The sequence below is a fragment of the Petaurus breviceps genome, unplaced genomic scaffold (assembly GCF_028583685.1).
Source record: "Petaurus breviceps papuanus isolate PSGF00001 unplaced genomic scaffold, PetGlider_PUasm1.0 90925, whole genome shotgun sequence".
In the NCBI taxonomy this organism is placed as follows: Eukaryota; Metazoa; Chordata; class Mammalia; order Diprotodontia; family Petauridae; genus Petaurus; species Petaurus breviceps.
The window spans coordinates 7,198,416-7,225,727 of record NW_027187380.1 but is presented as its reverse complement, the minus strand read 5'-3'; the positions used below and the strand labels follow the sequence as shown (position 1 = coordinate 7,225,727).

At 36.9% G+C, this 27,312-nt stretch overlaps 1 protein-coding gene across 3 annotated transcripts in view; it reads left to right on the top strand.

The window, feature by feature from the left end:
- KANSL1 (KAT8 regulatory NSL complex subunit 1) overlaps nucleotides 1–27,312 on the top strand; it is a 214,301-nt gene that overhangs the window by 41,418 nt on the left and 145,571 nt on the right. For all 3 annotated transcript variants that reach the window (XM_069076216.1, XM_069076214.1, XM_069076215.1), the window contains one exon: nucleotides 25,619–26,990. In XM_069076216.1, the coding sequence (XP_068932317.1) occupies nucleotides 25,702–26,990 (1,289 nt within the window). In that variant the 5' untranslated portion in view covers nucleotides 25,619–25,701. The remainder of the gene's footprint in view (nucleotides 1–25,618; nucleotides 26,991–27,312) is intronic.

The window sequence follows — 27,312 nt, the reverse complement described above, 5'->3', positions numbered from 1 at the left end:
TAACAAGCTTACAGTAACAGTCATAATAACTTATAGAACTTTTAATGCTCTCCTTGAAACAACTGTGAGGTAGATAGTGCGTTTTGCAGATGAAGAAACTGAAACTTGGGTCAAATGCTTTCTCCCAAGGTCAGTGTATGTCAGAGGCAGGACTTGACTACATCTCCCTGACTCAAGTCTGATACTCTTTCCATATCACCACTTCCTTAGTTTTTTTGAATTTGGAGGCAAATTAGACAGCTGTCTTTGGGGTACTGATTGTAAAGACAGTCTTTTAGAGCAATAATCTCCAAAGTTGGGTATACAAGTAGGGTGTGTGAAGAGAAGAATTATAATTGAGAGCAGCATGATTTTTGAAACTACCACTTGCCCCTGGTGTTCTTTTTTCCCTGCCAGTGGGAAATGCCCCTGGAAAGTTAGCTATGTTTTGTTCCTTAGGAAGATGGGCAATCCCTCACCTAATCTTGGCTCTACCTTTGTCTTTCCACTTGTGTTTCAGCAGCAGTAGTAGCTCAAACTCAAGTTTACTTGGTCTGGCAAAAAGGTTTTTTTTTTTGAGCATTTATAATAAGTACAAGGTACCAACATGCAGTGGTTAAAGTAGTTTTTTTGTGTCGTTTCTTATGTCAAAGTTCTAATCTCTAATTATTTTAAAAAAGTATTTTGTATATATTTAAAAATAGTGTGCACATAAAACTTATGGGCAGCTAGGTGGCTCAGTGGATAGAGTGCCTAGTCTGGCATCAGGAAGACTCATTCTACTGAGTTCAAATCTATCCTCAGACACTTACTAGCTGTGTGACCCTGGGCAAGTCACGTCACCCTATTTGCCTAAAGTTCCTCTTCTGTAAAATGAGCTGGAGAAGGAAATGACAAACCACTCCATTATCTTTGCCAAGAAAACCCCAAATAGAGTCACAAAAAAAGAGTCAGAGATGACTGAAACAGCTGAACAACAACATAATACTTAAAAACAAACATACATCTCTTTGAGGAGTGTTATGTATTGAAAATCTTTAGTGAGGGATGCATAATCAGAAAAAGTTTGTAGCCAGCTGTTTCAGAAAAACAGAAGAGAAGAAGGTAAATTGGGGTTATTCTCTTGTGTAGGAGGTAGGATTTGAAAGCAGTGTGTTCCACTGGCCTTTGAACCAGGAAGATGACCTGCTTAGAGTCACTTAACCTCAGCACTCCTGTACAGTTTTCAGCACTTTTAAGTTGCAGCGAAGATGCTGATCTATCTAGGAAGTTTCCTCATACTAGTGAAATCCAGTCCCTGTCCCTTAAAGAGGGAATGTAACTGAAAAAAGGGATGGTAAAGTCTTAGAAAGTTATTCATCTAGTATATTTTGGATTCAGTGAGTAGGTAGAAATGGAAGGAAAATATTACTAGGCAGATGAGGTGGTACTGGCATATGGGGCTTTGAATCTAATGAAGTTGACCAGGGGTATCAATGTATTTTTTTTTAAAGTAGTGGACCAGATGATCAGAAAGGAGTGTATTGGTTTTGGGGCAGACATTGGTTTTCGATATCTAGGAGCTCATAACTGGAAGGGGGCAAGTGGTCAGGCCCCACTGATCTTTTGTGCTAGCTAATTAGATTTTTGTTTTGCTAAAAATTTCAGGGGTGCTGTCCATTGGGATCTCTATGTATGAGTTAGACCTGGAAGGAGTCCTTAAAAGGTGATTAAGTTTAAGAGTGGTGGGATGGAAAAAGGTCTTTGAGGAAAATTAGTTGAGCATCATAAGAAGAATGGATTAGTTGGGGGTTAAGAGTAGAGAGAGACTTAAGTGTAGTAATCTAGATGTGCAGTCATGAGAGCCCAGACTAGAGTGTTAGTGAGAAATGAACATCCAACTCCTCAACAAAATTGTAATTCTTGAGGGTAGGGACCATGCCTTTTACTTAAAATTATATTCATGCTTTCAGTATTTATATCAGTCATTTCTGGAAAAAGACATCTTTATTCCTTTTGACTAAGTCAAAGACAAAGCAAAACACCTGATAACAGTTGCTGAAACTTGACTGTGTAGTCTGCCCTAGTATCCTCTTTTCTTTCCCCTTTTTGCCAGATCAAGGAAACTTGAGTTTGGGCTATTAACTGCTGCTGAAACTTGAGTAGGAAGACAAGGGTGGAGCTGAGATTAGGTGAGGGACTGCCCATCTTCCTAAGGAACAAAACATAGCTAACTTTCCAGCAGCATTTCCCACTATCAGGGAAAGCAGGGGCAAGTGGTAGTTTCAAAAGCCATGCTGATCTCAATTCTAATTTTTTTTTCTCATTATACTATTTGTTATGTAGGACATAGATGTGTATGTGTATAAAGAACTATATATGTTTACATTTGTTCAATTACTTAGACTCTAGTTTATTTCCTACCACTGTGAATGCTCTGAATATTTTGATATAAGTTCTTTAACTTCCTTCCATTCAGAGGCTCTGGATAGATGAATTTCTTTCTTTGCATAATTCCAAATTGATTCCTGTAGTGGCTGGGCCAGTTCGCAGTTCCCATAGTGTGTTAAATCAGTGAGGAGAGAGTCTTTTCCCTAGTGATCTGTGGTCTTCTGTTTATCAAACATTGAAATGCTATTTTCTTTTGTTTCTGTTTCCTGTTACCTGCTTACTTTGTTGGTTCCACTAGTTTTCTTTTATCTTTTTAAAACCAGAACCAAGTAGTTTTGATGACTTGCTTTATAATATTGTTCAAGGTCTGGTATTATGTTCCCTCCAAACCAATTTTTTTGGGTATAATTCTCTAAAGTAATCCCATTGTTCATTTTATTCATATATTTCTTTGAATTCTATGTAGTGTCTAGCATATAATCCTTTGCATTTTATTGCTATGGCTTCAGGCCCTCATTACCTCTTTATTAAAAAGTATTGCTATCTTGTTCTTACATTACATTTCTTTTTTGTATATATCACTCTCCTTTCCTCTAAACAGCAAACTATCCCCTGTTACAAGGGGTAAAAAGGAGATTAAGAAGAAGAAAAACAGTTCAGGAAAATCTGCCAAAAACAGTATATGTTATATTCTATACCGATTGCTTCTTGTCTGAACTACTGCACTCATCCAAATCAACTTCTCTTACCTCTCTCCCTACTCCTAAATTCATTTAATAATTTGAAACCCCATTGTTTATAGTGATACTCATCTACCCCTCAAACATTCATTGCCTGTCCATTACCAGATAAAGTCTTTCAGTAAGAGGGTTGGAAAGCTCCTTAGGGACTGTTTTTGTCTAGGCTTTTTTCTTGAATAACAAGAATTCCTTCCAAGGCATTGTGAAGAAGTGGTTATCCACTTTTTGCCTGCAGTCCTCTAGGGGGAACCCAGGAGCTCCTGAGGCAGCCCATTCTACCAAAGGAGTAACAAAACACCTGTTTGCTCAGAACCGACAAGGCTACGTATCCTTTATGGTCGGTTTTATCAATCTGTAAAACAAAATTCCTAGCCAAATTGCCTTTTCTAGAGGAAAGAAATGAAATTAAAATAGTAATTATAGTTTAAAAAAAAGGGGATTGCTCAGTCATTGAAAACTTAAGTCTAAAAAAGTGTAAGAAAAGAGCTTAAGATTTTAAGTCAAAATATTTGAATTTTCAAAGTGTTTTCTAAATGTTCTGTTATAAAACTAATCCATTTTTTTCCTGTAAAGCATTACATATAGAAAGTGATTCAGTTGTCTCGGGATGATTTTATTATTATTTTGAGGGGGGAAGGCAGGGTAATTATGTTAAGTGACTGGCTCAAGGTCATACAGCTAGTAAGTGTGTCAGGTGTCTGAGACTGGATTTGAACTCAGGTCTTCCTGACTCCAGGACCGGTGCGCTATTCACTGTGCCACCTAGCTGCCCTAATGATTTTATTATTGAAAGAAGAATATACTTTCTGCTTCATCTTAGCATAGAGGAGGTGCATGGGCCCTTTGAAGGTTTGGTCACTGCAGCAAAGATCCTGGCAGGTCCTATCAAGTTGGAAAATCTCAAGGTATTGCCCTGGCAATGGACTGTTGTATGTATGTCTCTTGTTTGTGTATTAGTCAAGTACATTTGGATAGATGGTTTATATACCATTCAGTGTCATGGAATTATATAATCATAAAGAACACTGGAAGAGACCTTAGAGAACATCTAGTCTAATCCCCTCATTTTGCACTTGAGGTCCAGAGAAGCTAAGGTTCTTCTTAGCCTAAGAGTACTCTAGGTTACACAGGTGGTAAATTGCAGAACCAGGATTTGACTCTTAGTTCTTCAAACATGAAACCTGGTGTTCATACAATATCACACTATCTCACTCTTCCATTACTTGGCTCTCTCACTTTTCTAGACATTTTTTTTTTAATAAGCAATCGGGGTTAAGTAACTCGCTCAAGGTTACAGGGCCAGTTATTTCTGGGTGTGGTGCTATTGAGCCCCAGGTCATCCCGACACTGGAGCCGGTGCTCCTACTCGCTGAGCCACCTGGCTGCCCCTTTTCTAGACATTTTTAACTGCTTTCCTACATGTTCCTTGGGCTCTAGCCCAACTAGAATACTTACTGTGCCCAAAATATGCCTTGTCCTTTTGTACCTGTGTGCCGTTGTACTGATCCTTCTACCTAGAGTGTCCTATTCCTCATCTCTGCCAGGGGAAATCCTATCTATCCTTCAAGCTCAAGTGCTGTTCCTATGCTTTTTTCTCTCAGCCATGAGTGATCTTTTTCCCCTGAACTCCCTTAGTTCTTTGCTCATATCTCGTGAAATTTATTACATTATGTTTTGTGTTCCGGTTTGCATCTTCTATTAGATTGTAAATCTCACAGGAGGTACTTTTAAATTTATCTTTTATTTTTCTTTTCTTTTGCCCGTCCTCTCCACCCCCTTATGGTGTATAGTAAAAGTTTATTTAACCTTCCCACCCTAGAGAAGTAGAAAATGTTAGAACTGAAAGAGACATCTTGTGTATTTCTGTCACTTTACAGATGAGGAAGCTGAGGTCAGAACTTAGCCAAGGTGTCACACACCCTCAGAGCCATCAATCCAGTGCTTTTTAATCTATATTGTGCTGCTTAGTTGTGCCTCTCTTCTTCCTAGGACAGTATGTTGGAAGTACTTGCCTAATTAGATGACTGTCTGTTTCCCTGTGGGGCGTTAGGGCTTTTGATCCTGTTTTACAAGGGAAAAGAGTGGCATAGATTTATCCTTTTTTCAATTCATGATTTTTGCTTTGGAAACCTTTTGGCTAGGAAATGAAAACAAGTATTCTGTAGAGCTTGGTTCTTAACCTTTTTCTGTTTTTTTGGACTCTTTTGACAACAGCCTGTGCATTCCTGAAAGTAATACTTTTAAATGCATAAAATAAAGTATAGTAGTTATAAAGGAATTGAATTATTTTGAAATACCATTATAAGATATTAAAAAAAAAAAGTCACAGGCCCCAGGTATAAAGGTAGGGCTAGGCTTGGTATACTTTGTCACTGGATTTTTCTTTGTCTTTCAGATAGGAGAACATTATATGTCCATATAATCTTATGTTTTTGCTTCTCTAGTTGTACTTGTGATAGATATTAGGTGTCTAGTAGAAATATATTCATGGGATTATTTTTCCTTTTTGAGGCTTCCTATTTAAGCATTCTGTTTAAAGCTGCTGATGACTCAGTGAATAGAGTGCCAGACCTGGAGACAGCAAGACCTGAGGTCAAATATGGCCTGAGACACTTGTGTCTGTGTGACCCTGGGCAAATCACTTTTTTTTTTTTTTTAAAGCAGTTGGGGGTTAAGTAACTTGCCCAAGGTTACACGGCCAGTTTTTGGGCAAATCACTTTAACCTCAGTTTGCCTTAATCTCTGGGAGAAGGAAATGGCAAACTGCTCTAGTATCCTGGAAACCCCATGGACAGTATTGGTATGCTATGGTCCATATGCTATGGTCCACAAGGTCATGAAGAGTTGGACAGGACTTAACAATTTAAGCAACATGCTTATTGAATTCTTACGGTGTTATGGAGAAATTGCACTGAGATAGATGTTGCCTTAATTGTGACTAGGGTTCTGAATTCTTAATTCAGCCATACTTTTTAACTGTGGATAATTATTCCACCTTTTCTTTCCGTTCATTAAAAGGATAATTATCTCGGCACCAAATCTACTTCTAAAGATTGTTATGAGGGTTAACAAACTAATAGCAGTAAGGCTTTGGGATCTTTTAATAATATTTTTTACAAGATTTAAGATGTTTCAATTTTATAGTTCTTTTGCCTACCTGAAACTCGTTGAAAGGGTTTTTTATGTGGAGATAAGATAGGTCAAGATGGGTAGCTAGGTGGTACAGTGGATCGAGTGCCAGGCCTGAAGTCAGGAAGACTCCTTTATGTGAGTTCAAATCTGGCCTCAGACACTTAACTATCCATGTGACCCCGGGTAAGTCATTTAACCCTGTTTGCCTTAGTTTCCATATCTGTAAAATGAGCTGGAGAGGGACATGGCAAACCAGTATCTTTGCCAAGAAAACCCCAAATGGGGTCATGAAGGGTTAAATATGTCAAACAATTTGAAACAACAAAAACCAGATGACTCATAATGATTCCATATTTTCCCTAGATTGGTTAAATTTGAGAATGTACATTTGGAGCTGATACTGTAATCCCCATTTTACTGTTGTGAATGAAAATGAAGCAAAATTAATATCATAGGGAATTAGACCTTTGATTTCATTGGTGTAGGAAATACTCCCTCGACCAGTGCAGGTTGGCATTTTAATAATTTATAGTTTCATATTTGTTTAGAGTGTGAGCAGTACAATGACTCACCCCAGGTCACACATTCTATATATATCAGAACTGAGATTGGATGTAGGTTGTCTTGATTTAAGGCTGTCTTTTCCCCCCCAAGAATTATTTATTTATTTTTAGTTTTCAACATTCATTTCTACAAGATTCTGAGTTCCAAATTTTCTCCACATCTCTTCCCTACCCTCCCACCCCAAAATGGCAAGCATACTGATCTTTCCCCCAGTCTGCCATCTCATATATTCCCCCCATCCCTCCTATTACCCCCTTCCTCCTCACTTTCTTGTAGGGCAAGATGAATTTCTATACCCTATTGCCTGTGTATCTTATTTCCTGATTCCTTGTAACAACAGTTTTTTTTAAACATTTATTTTTAAAACTTTTGAGTTCCATTTTCTCTCCCTTCTTCCCTTCTCACCCACCCCCACTGGGAATTCAAGTAATTTAATATAGGTTATATACATGTGTAGTTATGTAAAGCATTTCTATAGTAGTCATGTTGTGAAAGACTATTTCCTTCCATCCTATCCCCCCCCATTTATTCTGTTTTTTCCTTTGACCCTGTCCCTTTTCAAAAGTGTTTGCTTTTGACTTCCCCTTTCCCTAATCTGCTCTCCCTTCTATCATCCCCCCCTTTTCCCCTTCCCCCTGACTTTCCTGGAGAGTAAGATACCTAATTGAGTGTGTATGTTATTCCCTCATTAAACCAAATCCATTGAGAGTAAGATTGACTCATTCACTTTCACCTCCCTGCTCTTCCCCTCTATTGTAATAGCTTTCTCTTGCCTCTTTTATGTGAGATAATTTGCCCTGTTCTAGCTCACCCTTTTTCCTCTCAATATATTCCTCTCTTACCTCTTAATTTTATTTTTTTAGATATCATCCCTTCATATTCAAGTCACCTTGTGCCTTCTAAGTATATATGTACACACATATACACACATATATACATACACCCACCTGTATATGTATACATATAGATGTATGTATACATATGCATATAGATATATGTATACATATACATATATATCCCTTCAACTATCCTCATACTGAGAAAAGTCTCATGAGTTAAGAAATCATCTTTCCATGTAGGAATGTAAACAGTTCAACTTTAATAACTTCTTTATGATTTCTCTTTCCTGTTTACCTTTTCATGCTTCTCTTGATTCTTGTATTTGAAAGTGAGATTTTCTGTTTAGCTCTGGTCTTTTCATCAAAAATGCTTGAAAATCCTCTATTTCATTGAATATCCGTATTTTCCCTTGAATCAAGGCTGTCTTTCTACTACTATATCATACTGACTCTAATGACACAGGTAACATAAGGGATTATTAATAAACAATAGTCATGGATAGAGTATGAGTATAGAGTGTATAGGTTTTTTTTTTTTTACTATTTGCTATACTTTAGAAATATTTTTGTTTGACTTCTTTTTAATTTGTTGGATGCCTTTTTTCCCCCAAGCAGATGTAGTTGTAGAGGAGGCAGTGACTATTTCCCCTGTACCATCATTCATTCACCATTTATTAAAATGCCTGCTTTGTTACTCTGTATTGTGCTAGGCATTGGGGATAATACTTAGATGAATTCCTGATCTTGGGGGTGTTGGGTACTCCCTCTCTCAGTCATGTAGTAAGCATTTATTAAGTGCCTAATATTTGCTGGGCCAGGGGTGAGGTACCTTCAGCCTTGAGGCCTTATGTAGCCCCTAGATCCTCAAGTGTGTGACTCTTTGAATCCAAACTTTACACAACAAATCCCCTTAATAAAAGGATTTGTTGTGTAAAGTTTGGACTCAAAGGCTGCACCTGAGGACTTAGAAGGCCACATGTGACCTTGAAGCTGCAAGTTCCCTACCCCTGTGCTAAGGTGTACTATGCTAGGTGCTGGGGGTACTGACAAAAAAGGATACAGTCTCTGTCCTCTACTACATTCTGTTTGGGGATAAAACATGTAAATGTATCGATTTATAATGATTAAAAGCAAGGTAATGGAGGGGGCTAACTGCTGGGGAAATCCAGGAAAGGCTTCATGTGGGAGGTAGTGCTTTGCTTGAGCTGAGATTTGAAGGGAATCATAGATACTAAGGGGCAGAATGTGAGCAGGAGGTACATTCTAGGTATGAGGGCAGCTAATGAAAAGGCATGGAGACTAGAAATGGAGTGCTGTGTATGAGGGAACAACAAGAAGGCCAGTCTGGGTAGGCTAAAGTATGGGAATGGGAATCATGTATAAGAGGGTTGGAAAGGCAGGTTGGGACATGGTTGTGAAGGGTTTCAAAAGGTGAACAGGAATTTATATTGAATTTAAAAGCAGTAGAAAGCTTATGACACTGATTAGGGGAGTGACATGATCAGACCTGTGCCTTAGGAAAATTGTTTTGACTTTTGTGTGGAGGCTGGATTGAAGTGAGAAGATTTAAGGGAGGGAGATCAATTAGGAGGATATTGCAATAGTCCAACCAAAAGATGATTGAGGGCCTAAACTAGGGAAGCATGGTGATTAGAATAGAAAAATTTGAGCAATGTTGATAGAATTGATAAGATCTAGAAAATGTATTGCGGGGTGAAGGAGATTTAAGAGTAGAAGATATGTATCTGAGATTGTGAACCTGAATGATAGAAAGGACAAAGGACGGTGGGGAAATGGACAGTTTTGGGAGAAAGGTAATAATACCATATGTTTAATTGGAAAAGCCTTTGTGGCATCCAGTTGGATTGTTCAATAGGTGATAGGAACTCAAGAGAGTGACTAGGGTTGGATATATAGATCTCTGGGAATCATAGTAGAGGTGATAATTAAATCATGAGTTGCTGACTGTAATCACCAGAAAGAAAAGGGCCTAGGGTGCAGCTTGTGTGGGATAGACCCATAATTGGAGGGGGAGTTAGATGATAACAATCTATCTATACATTGTTACTCTGTGTACTTTTTTTTTTTGCCTTTTTTGGGAGGGCAGTTGAAGTTAAGTGACTTGCCCAAGGTCACATGGCTAGTAAGTGTTAAGTGTCTGATGCCAGATTTGAACTCAAGTCCTCCTGACTCCAGGGCCTGTGCTTTATTCACTGTGCCACCTAGCCGCCCCAGGCTGTGTACTTCTTGACTGTTTTTATATACATAAATTATTCCTAGAGGATTTAAATTGCTTAAGGCATTGTAGGTCTTCCTCTGGTTCTTTTAATATTTTATATGTACTAGTGCAGTAGTAAATAACTCTCATTCCTTCACTCTAGTTGTGTGACTGGTAGGCCAGTAATATGCTGTACAGTTATATCCCTTCCACTTTGCAACTTTCCACTTTGTGGTTTTGATATGTCACAGGTCAGCATGAGATATTAAATGAATTTTTTTGGGGAATTTTATGGAAGCTGCAGATACATGAAGGCCAGCAGACACAGAAGTTATTTGTGGTCTTTGTGTATCCTACATTCAGGCTATAGGGAGTCTTAATTTTCTGTCAATTATTGGTGCAGTTTAGCAGTGGCCACAACTGCCCTAAGGTATTGATCTGGAAGAGTGGGTTTATCCTTTCCTTTCTTCTGTCTATCTTTAATTTTAAAGAAGGAAAGGACTAAAGAAAATTTTGAACCATGTTGAATTTTTAAAATATTTTCAACCCAAGGGCAACGAAAATGAATGGTAGGGGCTGCTGCTACTGTTGAGAATTTTACAGCTATGACCTGGAAGTGGTGATATAAGGGATATCCTCAGGGGACCGTGTGAACAGAAGTTGACTAGGATAAGAAGTTGAGCCAGGGATAAGAAATGAACAAATCTGATTACTTACAAAATGTAGACTATACTGAAGGAATGCCTTCCATTCAGGACATTATGTGGAGTGACTATGGAACAGCTTGCGAAAGAGAACTGAATTTAGTGTCAAAGGACGAAAATGTGTGCTGCCTAGAGTAAAATTTTCAAGTCTATTTTTGAGCCTCTGTTAAGATTTTCAATACAAGTGCTGCCATTTATTTACCTCTGTGACCTTGGACAAATGACAATCTCTCTTGGGCATCAGTTTCTTCCCCATAAAAATGGGGGAGTTGGTTAGAGTAGGTGGTTTATAATGTAACAGATAGAACATTCCTAAGTATAACACTGGATTTTGACCATAGGCAAGTATGTCTGTCTCTGTCTCTCTGTCTAGTCTGTCTGTATCTTGTTTGTACATAGTTGATTTAATATTTTCTTTCCTTGACAGTAGAAATTCTTTTACCTTTCTTTCTAATTCCAGCACTTACTACAGTGCTTGGTACATGGTTGGTACTTAAATGCTTATTGACTGACTGAGCTTCGGTTTCTTCATCTGTAAAATGGCAATAATACCTTAGTCCCTACCTGTCTTAAGGCAAGTGAAATAATGTATTAAATCCCCTTGCAAACTTTAAACTACTAATTAAGAAGAAACAGTGAATACAGTCAAGAATTGGATGTTTTGAGATTCTGATTTGCACCAGTGGAAAGAATATACATTGATGAGATAACAGATCCATTGAATTTTTTTATATTGCTTGTGTTTAGAAAAATAGGGAAGTAAACTCAATTAAATTCTGGAATAACTAAAGCAGAAAAAAAGCAAAAGAATGTTTCTGTTTTTATTTATTTGTAATTACCACTTGAGCAATGCTAATAACAGGCATAAATTTGTGTGATAACTTAGAGTAAAATTTTATAAGCATTTATGTAGGACTTTCCTAACAAGCATGCCACAAAAGTACTATGAATTCCCTAATTTATAGCTTTATTAGGTATTACTTATATATTTATAACCCTTTCTTTTAACTAAATTATAATAAGCTTACAGATATGGAAGCCCAAAGTATGATCTTTTTTTTTTTTCTTTTATAAATTTGTAGATTAGGGGTGGCTAGGAGGCACAGTGAATAGAGCACTGGCCCTGGAGTCAGGAGGACCTGAGTTCAAATGCGGCCTCAGGCACTTAATACTTACTAGCCGTGTGACCTTGGGCAAGTCACTTTAAAACCCAGTTGCCCTCCCTTCCTCCCTCCAAAAAGCAAAAAAAAAAATGGTAGATCCCTCACTTTTTCCCTCTCTAGACTTGTGTTTCATTGGTTTAGCAAAGGGATGGGGGAGTTTGTTGTGTGAAGTTTGGATTCAGTCAAAGGGCTGCACTTGAGGACCTAGGTTCCCTACCCCTGGTTTAGGAGAATCTTTCTCTATCGGTTAAGGGTCAACTTATGTTCTACAATTTAACAATCTTGAGAATTTCCTTAGGACAGTGAGATTTGTGTAGGGTCTCACTATGTGCTTCCCTCATAGAACTTGAACTGATGTTTTTCCTGACCCTTAAGGCCTATTCTCTATTCATTACACTGTGATACCGCTCACATTTTAACCTCTAAACTAGGCAACTAGTGGCAGTAGTTATTTGCTTTAGAGAGTCTTATAAAAAAAGTTATACACTTGCAGTGGACAAAAAAGACTTGTTCAGTTTTGAACCTAGAATTTTTTTTCCTCCTCCTGGTTTGTGAGCAGCAAATACATCTCTACCATACTAATAATAGATAAGTTCTTTGGATTGACTTAACTGCCTTTTCTCTTTCAGTAACTTAGGGAATTAGTTTAGGAGCTAGAAATGTAAACTTAATTGTGCTTGAGATACTGAATAGTATTAGTCTTATAAGTAGTTCTATTTAGTACAGAAAAAAAATTTTGATTGTCAAGTTAGAAATAGGTTTTGAGGTTTTTTCCACATTTTAATTTCACTTGCTTAATATTTACATCCATATGCTCATCAATTAATACCCATTAATGAGTATGGGGGCCTTTAAGTGGCACAGTGGATGCAGTGTAGGACCTGGAGTCAGGAAGATCTGAGTTCAAATTCGGTCTCAGATACTTACTAGATGTGTGATCCTAGGTAAGTCATTTAGCCTGTTTGCTTCAGATTCCTTATGTAAAATGTGGATGATATAGCACCTACTTCCCAGGGTTGTTGTGAGAATTATAATCAAATGAGATAGTCATTGTAAAGTACATAATAAGTGCTGTATAACTATCATCATCATCATCGCCATCATTATTGTTTGGTTTTACCATTGAACGAATTCAGCCTTTAAGGAAGTACATTCCTTTTCACTTACTACTTTGCTTTTCAGTGATACATGCTTCATTTAACAAACATTTAGGCACTGGGATACAAGAAATGAATAATTATAATCTACGCACATTAGAGAATTATAAAACAAGGTTATTGTAAGGCCCTATAGAGAAGCTGATTGTATACTAGAGGTATCACAAAGACTTAAGGGGTAGAGGAGTGCCATTTAAATTGGCCTTTACAGGTCTGGTAGGAATTCAGGGGTGGAAGGAATAGGTGGAAGGACATTTGAGGCAAAGGCATTGAAGACAGATGGCACATGACAACTTTTCTCAAATTTATCAGAACAGTTATGGAATTATAGCCTAATGAGGTGGAAGTATGTTTTCTGTTTAGAAAAGATCTAAATAACTTTGTAGATTAAGGGAAGTAGCCATTGGAAAGGAGATATGGAAGATGCAAGACATAAGAGCTAGAGCAAGGTCCTGGAGGAGGTTCTGGATAATGAAGTCAGCTAGGTTTTTAGGTTTGTTGTTTTCTTCAGTAATGCTCAGTAGTTCTGGATGTGTTCCATTTTATCCAGTCTACAAATATTTGGGTGGAGATGTGCAGAATAAAGAAAAAATAAATACAAGGTATCATTGAACACTAGCAGTTGGAGAGTATCAGAAAAGTTTTCCTGTAAAAGTGTGTGCTTGATTAAAGTTGAGAGATTCAATGAGGAAGAGAAGAGGAAGGGGAACATTTCAGGCATGGGGAGGGGGGAAGCGTACAAAGTCCTGAGGTGGGAGTCTGGTGTCTCTGAATCAAGAGTATGGGGAGGAGGGAGAGTAGAGAGATAATAAGAAGACTGGAAATGTGGGGATTATTGAAGGGCTTCTAATGCCAAACAAGAAGTCAAGAGATAAGTTAGGGCTGGGAAGATTGATTTGAAAATCATCAGCATAGAGATGAATGAGTCCATGGGAGCTGATGAGACCAAGTGAAAATAGCATAGAGGGAGAAGGTTCAGAACAGAGATCGGTGGGATACTCAAGGTTAGCAGGTATGACCTGAATGAAGATCAACCAAAGGAAACTGAGAAGGAGCAGCCAGCTAGGAAGAGAACTAGGAGAGAATAGTGTCTTGAAAGCCTAGAGGGAAGAGACATACCAAGGAGAAATATCTGAAAATATCTGAAAAGTGGCAGAGGCTACAGAGAGGTCAAGAAGGATGAAGATTGAGAAAAGGTCACTGGATGTAACAATTAAAAGATTGTTGGTAACTTTGGAGAGAGAACTTTTGGTTGAATGATGGGGTCGGATGCCAAATTGTGGAGACTTTAGAATAGACTAAGTGGAGGTACTTACTGTAGCAGACCTTCTCTAGGAGGTTAGCCACAAAAGACAGGTGGTACATGTGGGAAAACAGCAGGGATGAAAGGTTAAAGTGAGGGTTGTGAGCCTGGAATGAAAGGGAGTCATTGAAATTTGTTGAGCAGGGAAAATGACCTGCTTTTTAGGGAAAATGACTTTTGGTAGCTTTTTTTTTAAGAGCTCTCTCTCTTTAAAATTTATTTTTAATCTTCAGCATTCACTTTTATAAGATTTGAGTTCTAATTTTTCCCCCTCCCCAAGACAGCATGCGGTCTAGGTTATACATATTAAAAATTTTCACATTCGTCAAGTTGTGAAAGAAGAATCAGAACAAAAGGGAAGAACCACAGGAAAGAAAAAAAGAGAGAAAATAGTATGCTTTAATCTGCATTCAGACTTCATAGTTCTTTCTCTGGGTGTGGATAGCATTTTCCATCATGAGACTTTTGGAGTTGTTTTAGATCGTTGCATTGCTGAGAAGGGCTACATCTATCAAAGTTAGTCATCAAACAGTGTTGCTCTTATTATGTACAGTGTTCTTCTGGTTCTGCTCATTTCCCTCAACATTAGTTCATATAAGCCTTTTGAGGTTTTTCTGAAGTCCTTCATCATTTCTTAGGAAACCAAAGTATTCGATTACCTTTCTTTTCTTTTTTTTGCTTTTTGGAGGGGCAGTTGGAGTTGTGACTTGCCCAAGGTCACATGACTAGTTTTTGTGTTAGGTGTTTGAGGCTGGATTTGAACTTAGGTCCTCCTGACTCCAGGGCTGGTGCTCTATTCACTGCGCCACCTAGCCACCCCATATTACCTTTATATTCTGCCATTTCAGCCATTCCTCAGTTGTTGGACATACCTTCATTTTCCAATTCTTTGCCAGTACAAAAAGAACTGCTATAAATATTTTTGTACATGTAAGTCCTTTTCCTTTTTTTAAGATTTCTTTGGGATACAGAGCTAGTAGTGGTATTGTTGTGTAAAAGGGTATGCACAATTTTATAGCCCTTTGGGCATAGTTCCAAATTGCTCTCCAGAATGGTTGGATCAGTTCACAACTTCACCAATGATGCATTAATGTTCCAGTTTTCCTGCATCTTTTCCAACATTTATCATTTTCCTGTTCTGTCATGTTATGTGTGTGTGTGTGTGTGTGTGTGTGTGTGTGTGTGTGTTTGTTTGTAAAATTCTTTCAACCACCTGTGAAGGGTAGGTGCTATTATTATCCTATTTTTACAAATAAATAAACTGAGAGAGGTTAAGGGATATGTCCTACATCACAAAAACCTAAGTATCTCAGGTCTTCTTTCTCCAAGTCCAGAACTCTATCTAACCATGCCAACATTTCTAAACCAAAGACATGAAAGGAAGAAGGAAGGACCTCATGTGTAAAACAATATACTATTAAGTAGCACATTTGCTGTAGCAAAATACTGGAAATGAAATGAGCCAGCCTAATGGTCAAATTAAAAAGGACTGGACAAATTTTGGCATATAAATATAATGGAATATTATTGTATCATAAGAAATGATGAAAGGGAAAGATTCTGAGAAGCTTGGAAAATTTCATAGGAAGTGAAATGAACAGAACCAGGAGAATATAGAATGACCACAATATAATAAAGAAAAATAATTTTTAAAATCTTTAAAAGAACTCTTAGGGGGTTGTGCCTTATGAGACCAAATAAAACAAATCAACTCCCTCTATATGGTTGTGATAGCTTTTCAGATATTCAAGGATGGCTATCACATCACAACTGAAATTTTTATTCTAGGGATAGGGAACCTGTAGCCTTCCAGGTCCTTGAATTGGCGTTTTGACCTACTCCAAATTTTGTAAAACAAATCCTTTTTATTAAGGAGATTTGTTCTTTGAAGTTTGGATTCAGTCAGAGGGCCACACTTGAGGCCCTAGAGGGCCACATGTGGCCTCCAGGCTGCAGGTTCCCCACCCCTACATCTAATCAGTAGTGACTTAGAGCATGTTTTCATATGACTATAGATAGCTTTAATTTCATTATCTGAAAACTGCCTATTCATATCCTTTGACCATTTATCAATTGGGGAATGACTTGTATTCTTATAAATTTGACTTAGTCCTCTGTATATTTTAGAATTTATAGGCCTTTGTAAGGCCTTTATATAGAGGCCTTTGTAAGAGACAGTGGCTGTAAAAGTTGTTTCCCAGCTTTCTGCTTCCCCTCTAATCTTGGTTGCATTGACTTTGTGCAAAACCTTTTTAACTTAATGTAATCAAAATGATTCATTTTGCATTTCATGATGTTTGTTCTTTATCTCTTGTTTGGTTGTAAATTTTTCTGTTCTCCATAGATCGGACAGGTAAACTATTCCTTGCTCCTCAATTAAATACCAAATTAGAAATTACAAAAATCAAAGGAGAGATTAATAAAATTGAAATTAAGAAAACTATTGAACTAATAAATAAAACTAAGGGCTGATTTTGTGGAAAAACCCCCCCAGTAAAATAGATAAACCTTTGGTTAATTCAGTTAAAAAACAAAGAAACCCAAATTACTATTATCAAAAATGAAAAGGATTGGGGTGGCTAGGTGGCACAGCGAACAGAGCACTGGCCCTGGAGTCAGCAGGACCTGAGTTCAAATGTGGTCTCAGACACATAACACTTACTAGCTGGGTTACTTTGGGGCAAGTCATGTAACCCCAGTAGCCCTGCCTTCCCCTCTCCAAAAAGCAAAACAAACAAAAAATGAAAAGGATAAATTCATCAAAAATGAAGAGGAAATTAAAGCAGTCATTAGGAGCTATTTTGCCCAGCTGTATGCCAATAAATCTGACAATCTAAGTGAAATGGATGAATATTTACAAAAATATAAATTGCCCAGATTAACCGAAGAGAAAATAAAAATTGGATAAGCAAGCCATCAATGAATTCCCTAAGAAAAAATCTCCAGGGCCATATAGATTTACAGGTGAATTCTACCAAATATTTAAATAATAATTACAATACTGTGTAAACTTTGGAAAAATAGGCGGAGTCCTACCAAATTATTTTTATGATACAAATATGATGCTGATAACCTCAACCTGGAAGAGCCAAAACAGAAAAAGAAAATTTATAGACTAATTTGCCTAATGAATATAGATGCAAAAATTTTGAATAAAGTATTAGCAAAGAGATTACAGCAATTCATCATGAGGATAGTACACTATGTCCAGGTAGGATTTATGCCAGGAATACAGGGCTGATTCAGAATTAGGAAAACTATCAACATAAGTAACCATATCAATAACAAAATTAATATAATTATCTCAATAGATGCAGAAAAAGTTTTTGACAAAATACAGCACCCATTCCTGTTAAAAATAGTGGAGAGTGGCTTGGCAATAAATGGGAGTTTTCTTTAAAATGATAAGTCGCATCTATCTAAAACCATCAGCAAGCATTATATGTAATGGGGTTAAGCTAGAAGTATTTCCAGTAAGATCAGGGTGAAACAAGAATATCCGTTATTAACTATGGTACTTGAAATGTTAGCTTTAGCAATAAGAAAAGAAAAAGAAATTGAAGGAATTAAGAGTAGGAAATGAAGAAATAAAGGTATCATTCTTTTTTTTTTTTTTTTTGGAGGGGGGAGGGCAACTTGCCCAAGGTCACACAGCTAGTAAGTGTTAAGTGTCTGAGGCTAGATTTGAACTCAGGTCCTTCTGACTCCAGGGCCGGTGCTCTATTCACTGCACCACCTACCTGCCCTGAAAGCTATCATTCTTATATGATGGTATACTTAGAGATTCCTAGAAAATCAACTAAAAAACTACTTGAAATAATTAACAAATGAAACCCTCAGAAATCATCAGCATTTCTGTATATTACTAACAAAACCCAGCAGCAAGAGATAGAAAGAGAAATTCCATTTAAAGTTACTGTAGACAGTATAAAATATTTGGGAGTCTACCTGCCAAGACAAACCCAGGAACTATATGAACATAATTAAAGTCAGATCTAAATAATTGGAAAAATATCAATTGCTCATGGGTAGGTCGAGCTAATATAATAAAAATGACAGTTCTGCCTAAATTAATTTACTCATTCAATGCCATACTAATCAGGCTACCACAAATTACTTTATAGAACTAGAAAAAAAAATTCATCTGGAAGAAGAAAAGGTCTAGAATAGCAAGAGAATTAATGAAAAATGCAAGGGAAGGTGACCTAGCCATAGCAGAACTAAAACTGTATTATGAAGCAGCAATCATCAAAACTACTTGGTACTAGCTAAGAAATAGTGATCAATCAGTGGAATAGGTTAGGTACACAAGACATAGTAGTCAGTGACTGTAATAATCTACTATTTGATAAACCCAAAGACTCCAGCTTCTGGGATAAGAACTCACCATTTCACAAAAACTGCAGATAACTGTTGGGTAGCTCTTGAGTGGGGAGATTCTTGAAGGAGGAAGGGAGACCAGTTTGAAAACTATTGAAATTATCCAGGAGAGATGATGAGGGGCCTCAACTATGGCAGGTGGTGGCTGCTTGAATAGAAAGAAGAGTTTAGATGTAAGTGATGTTTTTTTTTTTTTTAAAGCAATCGGGGTTAAGTAACTTGCTCAAGGTTACACGGCCAGTTATTTCTGGGTGGGTGCTAAGTGTCTGAGCCTGGATTTGATCCCCAGGTCCTCCTGACACTGGAGCCGGTGCTCTTACTCGCTGAGCCACCTGGCTGCCCCATAAGTGATGTTTTCAAGGTAGAATCAATAAGATTGATGAGTTGATTGGATATCCAGAGTGAAATTGACAATGCCAAGATTTTGACCTGGGAAACTGGAAGAATAGTGGTACTTTGACAAGAGGTAAGAACGTTTGGTAGAGGGAAGTATTGCGTACTATTTTATATCCATAGTTGTTCTGCTCCCTTTTGTACTCTCCAGTCGTCCCCCCCACCCCAAAAAAAAAAGAGAGAAAGTATGTTTTCATTTTTTTCTTTGGGGACAGACTTGGTCATTTTGCAACATTCGGTCAATTTTTTGTGATGATTATTTTTATTTACATGGTTGTAGTCATAATATATGTAGTTATGTTTCTGTTTCGCATCAGTTTATAGACTTCACAGGCTTCTCTATATTTCAGTCATTGCTTTTTATAGTGTATGGTAGTAACTTTCCATTGCTTTCTATATACTCATGCTTGTTTATCCATTCCCCAGGCTGCTTTGTTTTCTGTTCTTGGCTATGTCAGAATGCTGCTTTGGGTACTTTGATGTCTTGGGTGATCTTCTCTTTGACTTTCTAAGGTATATACCTAGCACTAGGATATCTGAGTTAAAGGGAGTGGAAATTTTAGTCACTTTCTTAGATAATTCCACTTTTTTCACAGAAAGGTTATAATGTTTCACAGCTCCATACACAGTGCATAGAACGTGCTTGTTTTTCTATAACCTTTCTAGCGTTGACCATTCAGTCTTTTGTCTCCATTTCCAGTTTGTTGTGTGTTAGGCAGAGAACTTCAGGCTTGTTTTGATTTTCATTTCTCTTATTACTGATTTGGAGTACTGTTTGATATGGTAGCTAGTAGTATTTCTTTGGAAAATTACTTGTTCTTATCCAGTGATAGATAAATTCCTCTTCTTAACTGTTTGTCAGTTCCCATATATCTTGGATACCAGACTCTTCTCAGAGGTATTTATTGTAAAGATTTTTTCTTTTTGCTGACCACTTCCTTTCTTATACTAGTCATTTTTTTATTTTGTTGGTTCAAATGCTTTTGAGTTTTATGTAATTGAGATTATCTTTTTTTATCTTTGGTGATTTCCTCTATCCACTGTTTAATTAAAAATCCCTTTTTTCCTCTTCCTGTTAAAGGCATCTAATTAGTTTCTCTTCTAATTCTTTTAGACTCAGTATAATTTTTAATATTCAGAGGTCACTATCTATTCTAGGCTTATTGTGGTATATGGTGTAAGATGTTGATCTAGGCCTAATTTCTGCCATACTGTCAGTTTTTCACTAAGTCTCAATACTGCCTTAAATTACTGTTTTTGGGTTAATAGAATACTGGGTTATTGTTCACTGACAATTTAAAATTTGGGGAGATGGGAAAAATGATGCACATGTACAGGTCAGCTTCTTTCTGCACAGTTTGTAGCACTTTGCATTGTGTATACTCTCAGATGATGCAATGCTGTGAGTGGAAAGAATTTTGGTTCTGGTATTTATTACCAATATCTGCCATTAAACATTTTGCTTCTCTGGGTCTTCCTTATGCTCCAAAATCAGAGAATTGGACTTGATTGAGGTTCTTAATCTTTTTTGTGTTATGAACTCTTTTGACAATCTAGTGAAACCTGTGAATTCCTCAGAATATTTTAAATGCATAAAATGAAATAACGTAGTATTACAAAAGAAACCAGTTATATTGAAGTGCAGTTCTCAAAATAAACACGATCATTGACTCCATGTTAAAAAACCCTGAACTAGATGATCTTCCCAGGCAATGATTTCCAAACTTTTTTTGATTTCTGATCTTTACCAGTAAAAAAAATTTTACACATGTATTTCTAATATACATATACATACACGTTATATGTTTGTACTACTGTTGTGTATGTTATGTACAAATAAAAAAAAACCCCAAATACTTAATGAGGCAAAAGTGATTTTTAAGGTGAATTTATTCTGTTACTTTTTTATGACTGTCATAGCTGAAAAGAGTAATTCACAAAACTATATAGATCCAAATGGAAGAAATGCATCATTAGTTACACTTAATAGATTGTGATACTTAATTTTGGATTCCATCCACCAATTATATAAAGTCTTTGGTCGAAATTTTTCTAGTACACTTTCATTTTCCCTGATGTTTTATTTCTTGCAAAATAATTAGAGGTTTCATTTTAATCTTTTGACAGATTGGCTCAAAACTCACTGAAACTTCTTTGCAAGACTTTTAAAAATAGATTAGAAAATTCTATTTCCAAGTTTAAGTGTGCAGGTCTGAGAATTTTTAGTAGCAGAAACGGTTAACTTTAAGATATTTTGCTAATCATAGTTGCTGTATTAGTTACTATCTCAAGGCAATATTAATAATAGTGAAATTAAGTCCACATTTCAAATAATCTTCTCAGTTTCAATTTTTTTTGGTCAAATTCTAGTCAAATCTGATTGTCGTTGTTTTCTGCTTTCTAATGTGAGTGATGAAAAACTCGTAAAAGAGGTAGAAGTGTAAGTGCTGCAATTTTCTAGTTTTGTTTTAACTCTTTTAAATAGAATTTAATTTTTTATTATGACCTTGATAAACATCACAAAAAAGGACATTTTCTTTATGAAGAACAGAAAAGAAGACTGCATATAAACTGCTAATGTTCACTATGTTCATCTTGTTTTTGTGGTATCTTTTTAATTTAACCTGTTAATTTCAACATTGCCCTGTTTTGTCTGTAGGATAAGAGTTAACATTTACATAATGCTTACTGTGTGCCAGGTACTGTGCTAAGCACTTTATGGTTATCATCTCACCTTGTCCTCACAATGGTCTTGGGAGGTAGGTGCTGTTATTGTTATCTTCATTTTACAAATGAGGAAACTGAGGGAAACCAGAGGTGACTTCTTCAGTGTCACAGGGATAGTAAGTATCTGAGGCTGAATTTAAATTAAGGACTTACTCCAAGCCTAGTACTCTGTCTACTGTGCCACCTAGTTGCCCCTAATACCTCCATCTGAACTCGCTTTTCTTTTCTGTGTATTTTTTAAAAAAGGATTTATTGATACTTTTTCTATTTTGTGTACATAACCATCTATCCCCACTCTTCCTCCTTAACTTTCCTCTTCAACCCTTCCTACCCTCATGACAAGTATTGTCAAACAAAACAGATCCATGATAACATACCTCATTCTGCACCTCCTTTTCCAGAGGCAGAGATCCGCATTCATTATTAGTCTTCTAGAATTGGTTAGTCATGAATTTGATAAAAATTGTTAATTTGCATCAGTTCCTACTAGTCTTTACAGGTTTCTCAGAATCTATCCCTTTCATAATTTCTTATTGCAAAACAAAATTATAGATTTATACCCTAATTGTTGATCTCTTGCCCAATTGATGGGCACCCATTTTGCTTCTAGTTCATAGCTACAACAAGTAGTACTACTATATATATTTTTGTGCATTTAAATTTTTTTTCTCTTTTTTTTGGGGGGGTAGAGGGTGTAGATACATCATTGTGGCATTTCTGTGTAAAATTATATGCACAGTTTACCAACTTTTTTTGTTTTAGTTCTAATTGCTTTACAGGGTGTATGGGCCAAATTCAAGCTCCATTAACATTAAAATGCCTATCTTGCCATACATCCTCCAACAGTTGCAGTTTTCTTTTTTTTTTTTTTTACCTTGGTCAAATCTGATGTTTTAATTCTTATTTCTTTTGTTTTATTTGTAGCAATTTTTTCATATAGACATTCATTGCTTTTTTTTTTTTTGAGAACTACCTCTTCATATCCTTTGACTGTTGTGGAATAATTTTTGTTCTTAAAATTTTATACCAATTCCTTATATATCTTGTTTTTTTATTTTCGGAGGGGTAAAGGCAGGGCAATTGGGGTCAAGTGATTTTTCCAAGGTCACATGGCTATTAAGTGTTGAGTGTCTGAGGCTGGATTTGAACTTAGGACCTCTTGGCTCCAGGGCCAGTGTTCTATTAACTGTGCCACCTAGCTGCCCCCGTATATCTTGGACAGCAAACCCTTATTAGCATTTTCTGCTCTGGGTTATTTCCCAGTTAACTGTTTCTTTTAAAATTCTTGAGTGTATTGATTTTTCTTGTGCAAAAATATTTTAGTTTTATGTAATCCCAATTCTCCATTTTAACTTTCTCTTTGCCTTGTTTGGTCGAAAACTCTTCCCTGTCTCTAAAAGGTATCTCTTAATTTGTTTGTGGTGTAACATTTTATGTAATGATAGTACTAATAATAGCTAACATTTAGATTATGGTGTACCAGGCACTGTACTAATAAGCACTTTACAATTACTGTTACCACATTTGATCCTTAGAGCCTTTGGGAAATGGGTGCCATTATTATTTCTATTTTACAGTTGAGGAAACTGAGTTAAACAGAGGTTAAGTCATTGGTTTATATTTATCTGAGGCCAGCTTAGAACTCAGAGATTTTGATCTTCACAGCAACCCTAGGAAATAGGTGCTATTGTTACCCCCATTTTACAGTTGAGGAAAGTGAGGCAAATAGAGGTTAACTGACCTACCCAGGGTCACACAGCTAGTAAGTGTCCGAGACCAGATTTGAATTTGGGTTTTTCTGATGCCAAGACTGGTACTCTATATCCAGCATCCAGACCATATATTCATTTGGAACTTACTATGGTCTGTAGTGTGAGATACTGGTCTAAACTTATCCCAGTAGTTTTTGTCAAATGATGAGTCTGCCCCCAGTAATTGGGAGTCCTTGTGTTTATCAAAAACTCTGTTAACTGTTATTGATTACTTTTGGGGTTTGTGTACTTAAATCTGTTCCATTCAGCTTTTCTATTTTTTAACCAGTGCTAAATAGTTTGGATTATCACTGCTTTACAGTGTAGTTTGAGATTGGCTGTGACCAGACTCCCTTCCTGCCTATTTTATTTCATTGTTAATTCCTTGAGACTTTTTATCTTTCCTCCAGATAAATTTTATTTTTTCTAGTTCTGTAAAGAAATGTTTTAGTAATTGGGTATGGAACTGAAATGATTTACTAATTTAGATAATATTGTCATTTTTATTATTGTTATGATCTAACTGTTTTTAAGTTGTGTTCAATCAATAGTTTCTTTGCAGGATCTATTTTAAGGCACTTTGTGAATGTAGTTAAAATTAAATAATATTCACAGATCCATTTAATTAAGCACACTTAGACACTGCAGTTGGTTGCAATATTTTGAAAGTGAACCTATAAGTGAAGGCACAACCATCAGTATTCTGTAACAGTTGTGATATGAGATGAGGCAGAAGGCACCCTTTAGGGTGTGACACAGGACACAGACCCAGTGAGACTGCCAGTGTCAATTTGTATATAAAATAAAATATTTTCTTTCTTATATCCCAGTGGATTGTCATTTGCATCCCACTTTGGGGATGACTGTTTTTAGCTTTAAAGCTGTGATTTTGTGGTTCTGTTATTTTGACTGCAAATTCTAGAGGTAGAATTGATGACTTTTTTTTTTTTGGACTGGTCTCCTCAGTTAAAAAAATGTTGTATTTAAATTGTAAAGTTCAGTGAAACGAATATGTATGGTAAGGGTTAGAGGTAGGTCATCACATACTTTTAAACATATATTCCCCAATTTGGAATATCATTTTTGTGCCTTGAATAATTCTCACAGTTTGGAGAGTTTTTGAAATAAGTAGATTCTGATGTTTTTATATGTAAAAGTAGAACATTTGTCTGCACAGACTATTTAAATGAAGTCTGTTTTCAAGAACAGGTTTTTTGGGCATTGTGTTCCATTGGAAATACTAAAGCCCCTCCTTATTTTATTAAATGAATACATTTTCAGTTTGTTTCCTGTTGGTGAATTTTTATTTTCTTTTAAAGTTCAGTAAATGATTATGTTTGCTTCAGTTAGTGATAATCTTCCCTTATTCTTCACTCCTCTTGAGAGTTGATACTACCCTAAATAGGTAGATTGTAATCTTGTCTTTTTTGAATGTAGTTGCATATCACTGTAATTCATAGCAGTTGACATCTCTTAACATGAATGTTATTATAAATCTTAACAAAATTAACTAAAGTGATTTTATCAGTTCTGTTGTGGGGTTTCTATTGATATGATATTTCCTTGACAAAATATGGTTGTTTTGATATTTATGGAAAAATTTGTTAGTTTTTGGACACTCAACAATAAATAATAAACTAAGTAATTTTTCTGTGCATTTAAGTTATAAAGTAGAGCCTTTCGTTTAACACCTTATATTTATACTTAACATTTGACATTGGGATATTTGGGGGGAAATAGGCTGATTCTCTAAGCAATAGAATGTTTATATGTTTGAAGGGGTGTGTGTGTGTGTGTGAGAGAGAGAGAGAGAGAGAGAGAGAGAGAGAATATGTAACAGGGTGAAGGTGGGAGAGAGTGCCTTTTTAATACAGACTTTGCTGACCAGTATGATAGATGGGTGGCTAGAATTTGGACATGACATTAACAGCGTATGTGATATTCTGTACCTTAACCCATACACAGAAAGAAAGGCATTTAGAGGCGGGTAGTTTTTTAAAAAGGGACCGTAATCAAATCAAGTAAGATTGTCTATATCTTGGAATGTTCTATTTTTACTCTAAAGCAGGAGCAGATCAATAAATTAGATTAAATTAGATCATTTCAAGGCCTCTTTAGTCTGTTTTAGTATGAAACTTTCGCATATTATTTTTTCCTTCTATGCATTTACTAATGCTGTTCTTCCTTTTTTCTCTTAGACTGTCCTCTGGCTACATAGTAAGGGGCCGTGGAGCTGGCCTCAACAACAGGAGAGGCTGGACTCCCTGTCTCTCTGTGCTGAATGGCTGCGATGGCGCCCGCTCTCACTGATGCAGCAGCTGAAGCTCACCATATCCGGTTCAAACTGGCTCCCCCATCTTCCACCTTGTCTCCTGGCAGTGCCGAGAACAACGGCAGCACCAATATCCTTATTGCTGCCAACGGAACCAAAAGGAAAGCCATTGCAACAGAAGATTCCAGTTTAGACTTCCGAAACAATCCTACCAAGGAAGATTTGGGAAAGCTGCAGCCATTGGTGGCATCTTATCTCTGCTCAGATGTAGCATCTGTTCCTTCAAAAGAATCTTTGAAATTGCAAGGAGTCTTCAGCAAGCAAACAGTCCTTAAGTCTCATTCTCTCTTATCTCAGTCTTTTGAACTCCGAGCTGAGCTGTTGGGTAGACAGCCAGTTTTGGAGTTTTCCTTAGAGAATATAAAAACCATGAATACAAGTGGCCAGCCAACTCTGCCACAAGCCCCTGTAAATGGGTTGGCCAAGAAATTGACTAAAAGTTCAAATCCTGACCATGATAATTCCAGTTCGCTCAATGGGGGGAAATGTGCTCTCTCTTCGTCTACTCTCCAAGGTGTTGAAGTCCGGGGTTCTGAATCTGGGGATTTGAAGGTGGGTTTGACCAATACAACTCTTCCACATAGAAACCTTGATGTTGAGCATATGTTTAGCAATAATGGCACTGCAAACAAATCTTCCGTAAATTCCATGGAGCAGCTGGCACTTCAAGGGGGCAGTGGAGAGAGTAGGTTATCACCTGAAACAGACTCCAGCTCCAATTTGGGGGGTAGCAAGACACAGGGCCAGAAATCTCTCCTATCTTGTAGCCTTTTTAGTTCTCTAGATTCTGATATGAGGACAACAGCATTATTGCGGCGACAGGCAGACATTGAAAGTCGTGCCCGGAGGCTGCAGAAGCGTTTACAGGTGGTGCAGGCCAAACAGGTGGAGAGACATATACAGCACCAGCTGGGTGGGTTCTTGGAGAAGACTCTAAGCAAACTGCCAAACTTGGAATCCTTGAGGCACCGTAGCCAGTTAATGCTGACCCGGAAGGCTGAAGCTGCTCTGCGAAAAGCTGCCAGTGAGACTACTACTTCAGAAGGACTTAGTAGTTTTCTGAAAAGTGATTCTATTTCAGAAGAATTGGAGAAATTTACAGCTAGTAGCACAGCTAACTTGAAGTCCAGTGAACAGGCCTTTGATTCAGATGTCACTGACAGTAGCTCAGGAGGGGAGTCTGACATTGAGGAGGAAGAACTAGCCAAGGCTGATACAGAGCAACGCCATGTGCCACTGTGAGTATGAACGACACTTAATGATAGGACTCTGGAAAATTCACTGTGGATAAGTTGTTTTAGTATTCTTTTTGCAATACCTAAATTCCATTATCTTGACATTAATTTAGAACACATAAGTAGCTTTAGAGGGTTTATGTACATGTGTTTACTTAAGGTGTTTTTGGATATATTGTGATGACGTTTTGCTGAAGTCTAAAATGATGTATTTCTATTTGAAATTCCATTTTACTATGCTTTTGGAAGAAGATTATGAGGCAAAAGACATCCTATTAATAATGATGCTTTTAGCTGAATGGAGAGTTGGATTAGATATAAGGTT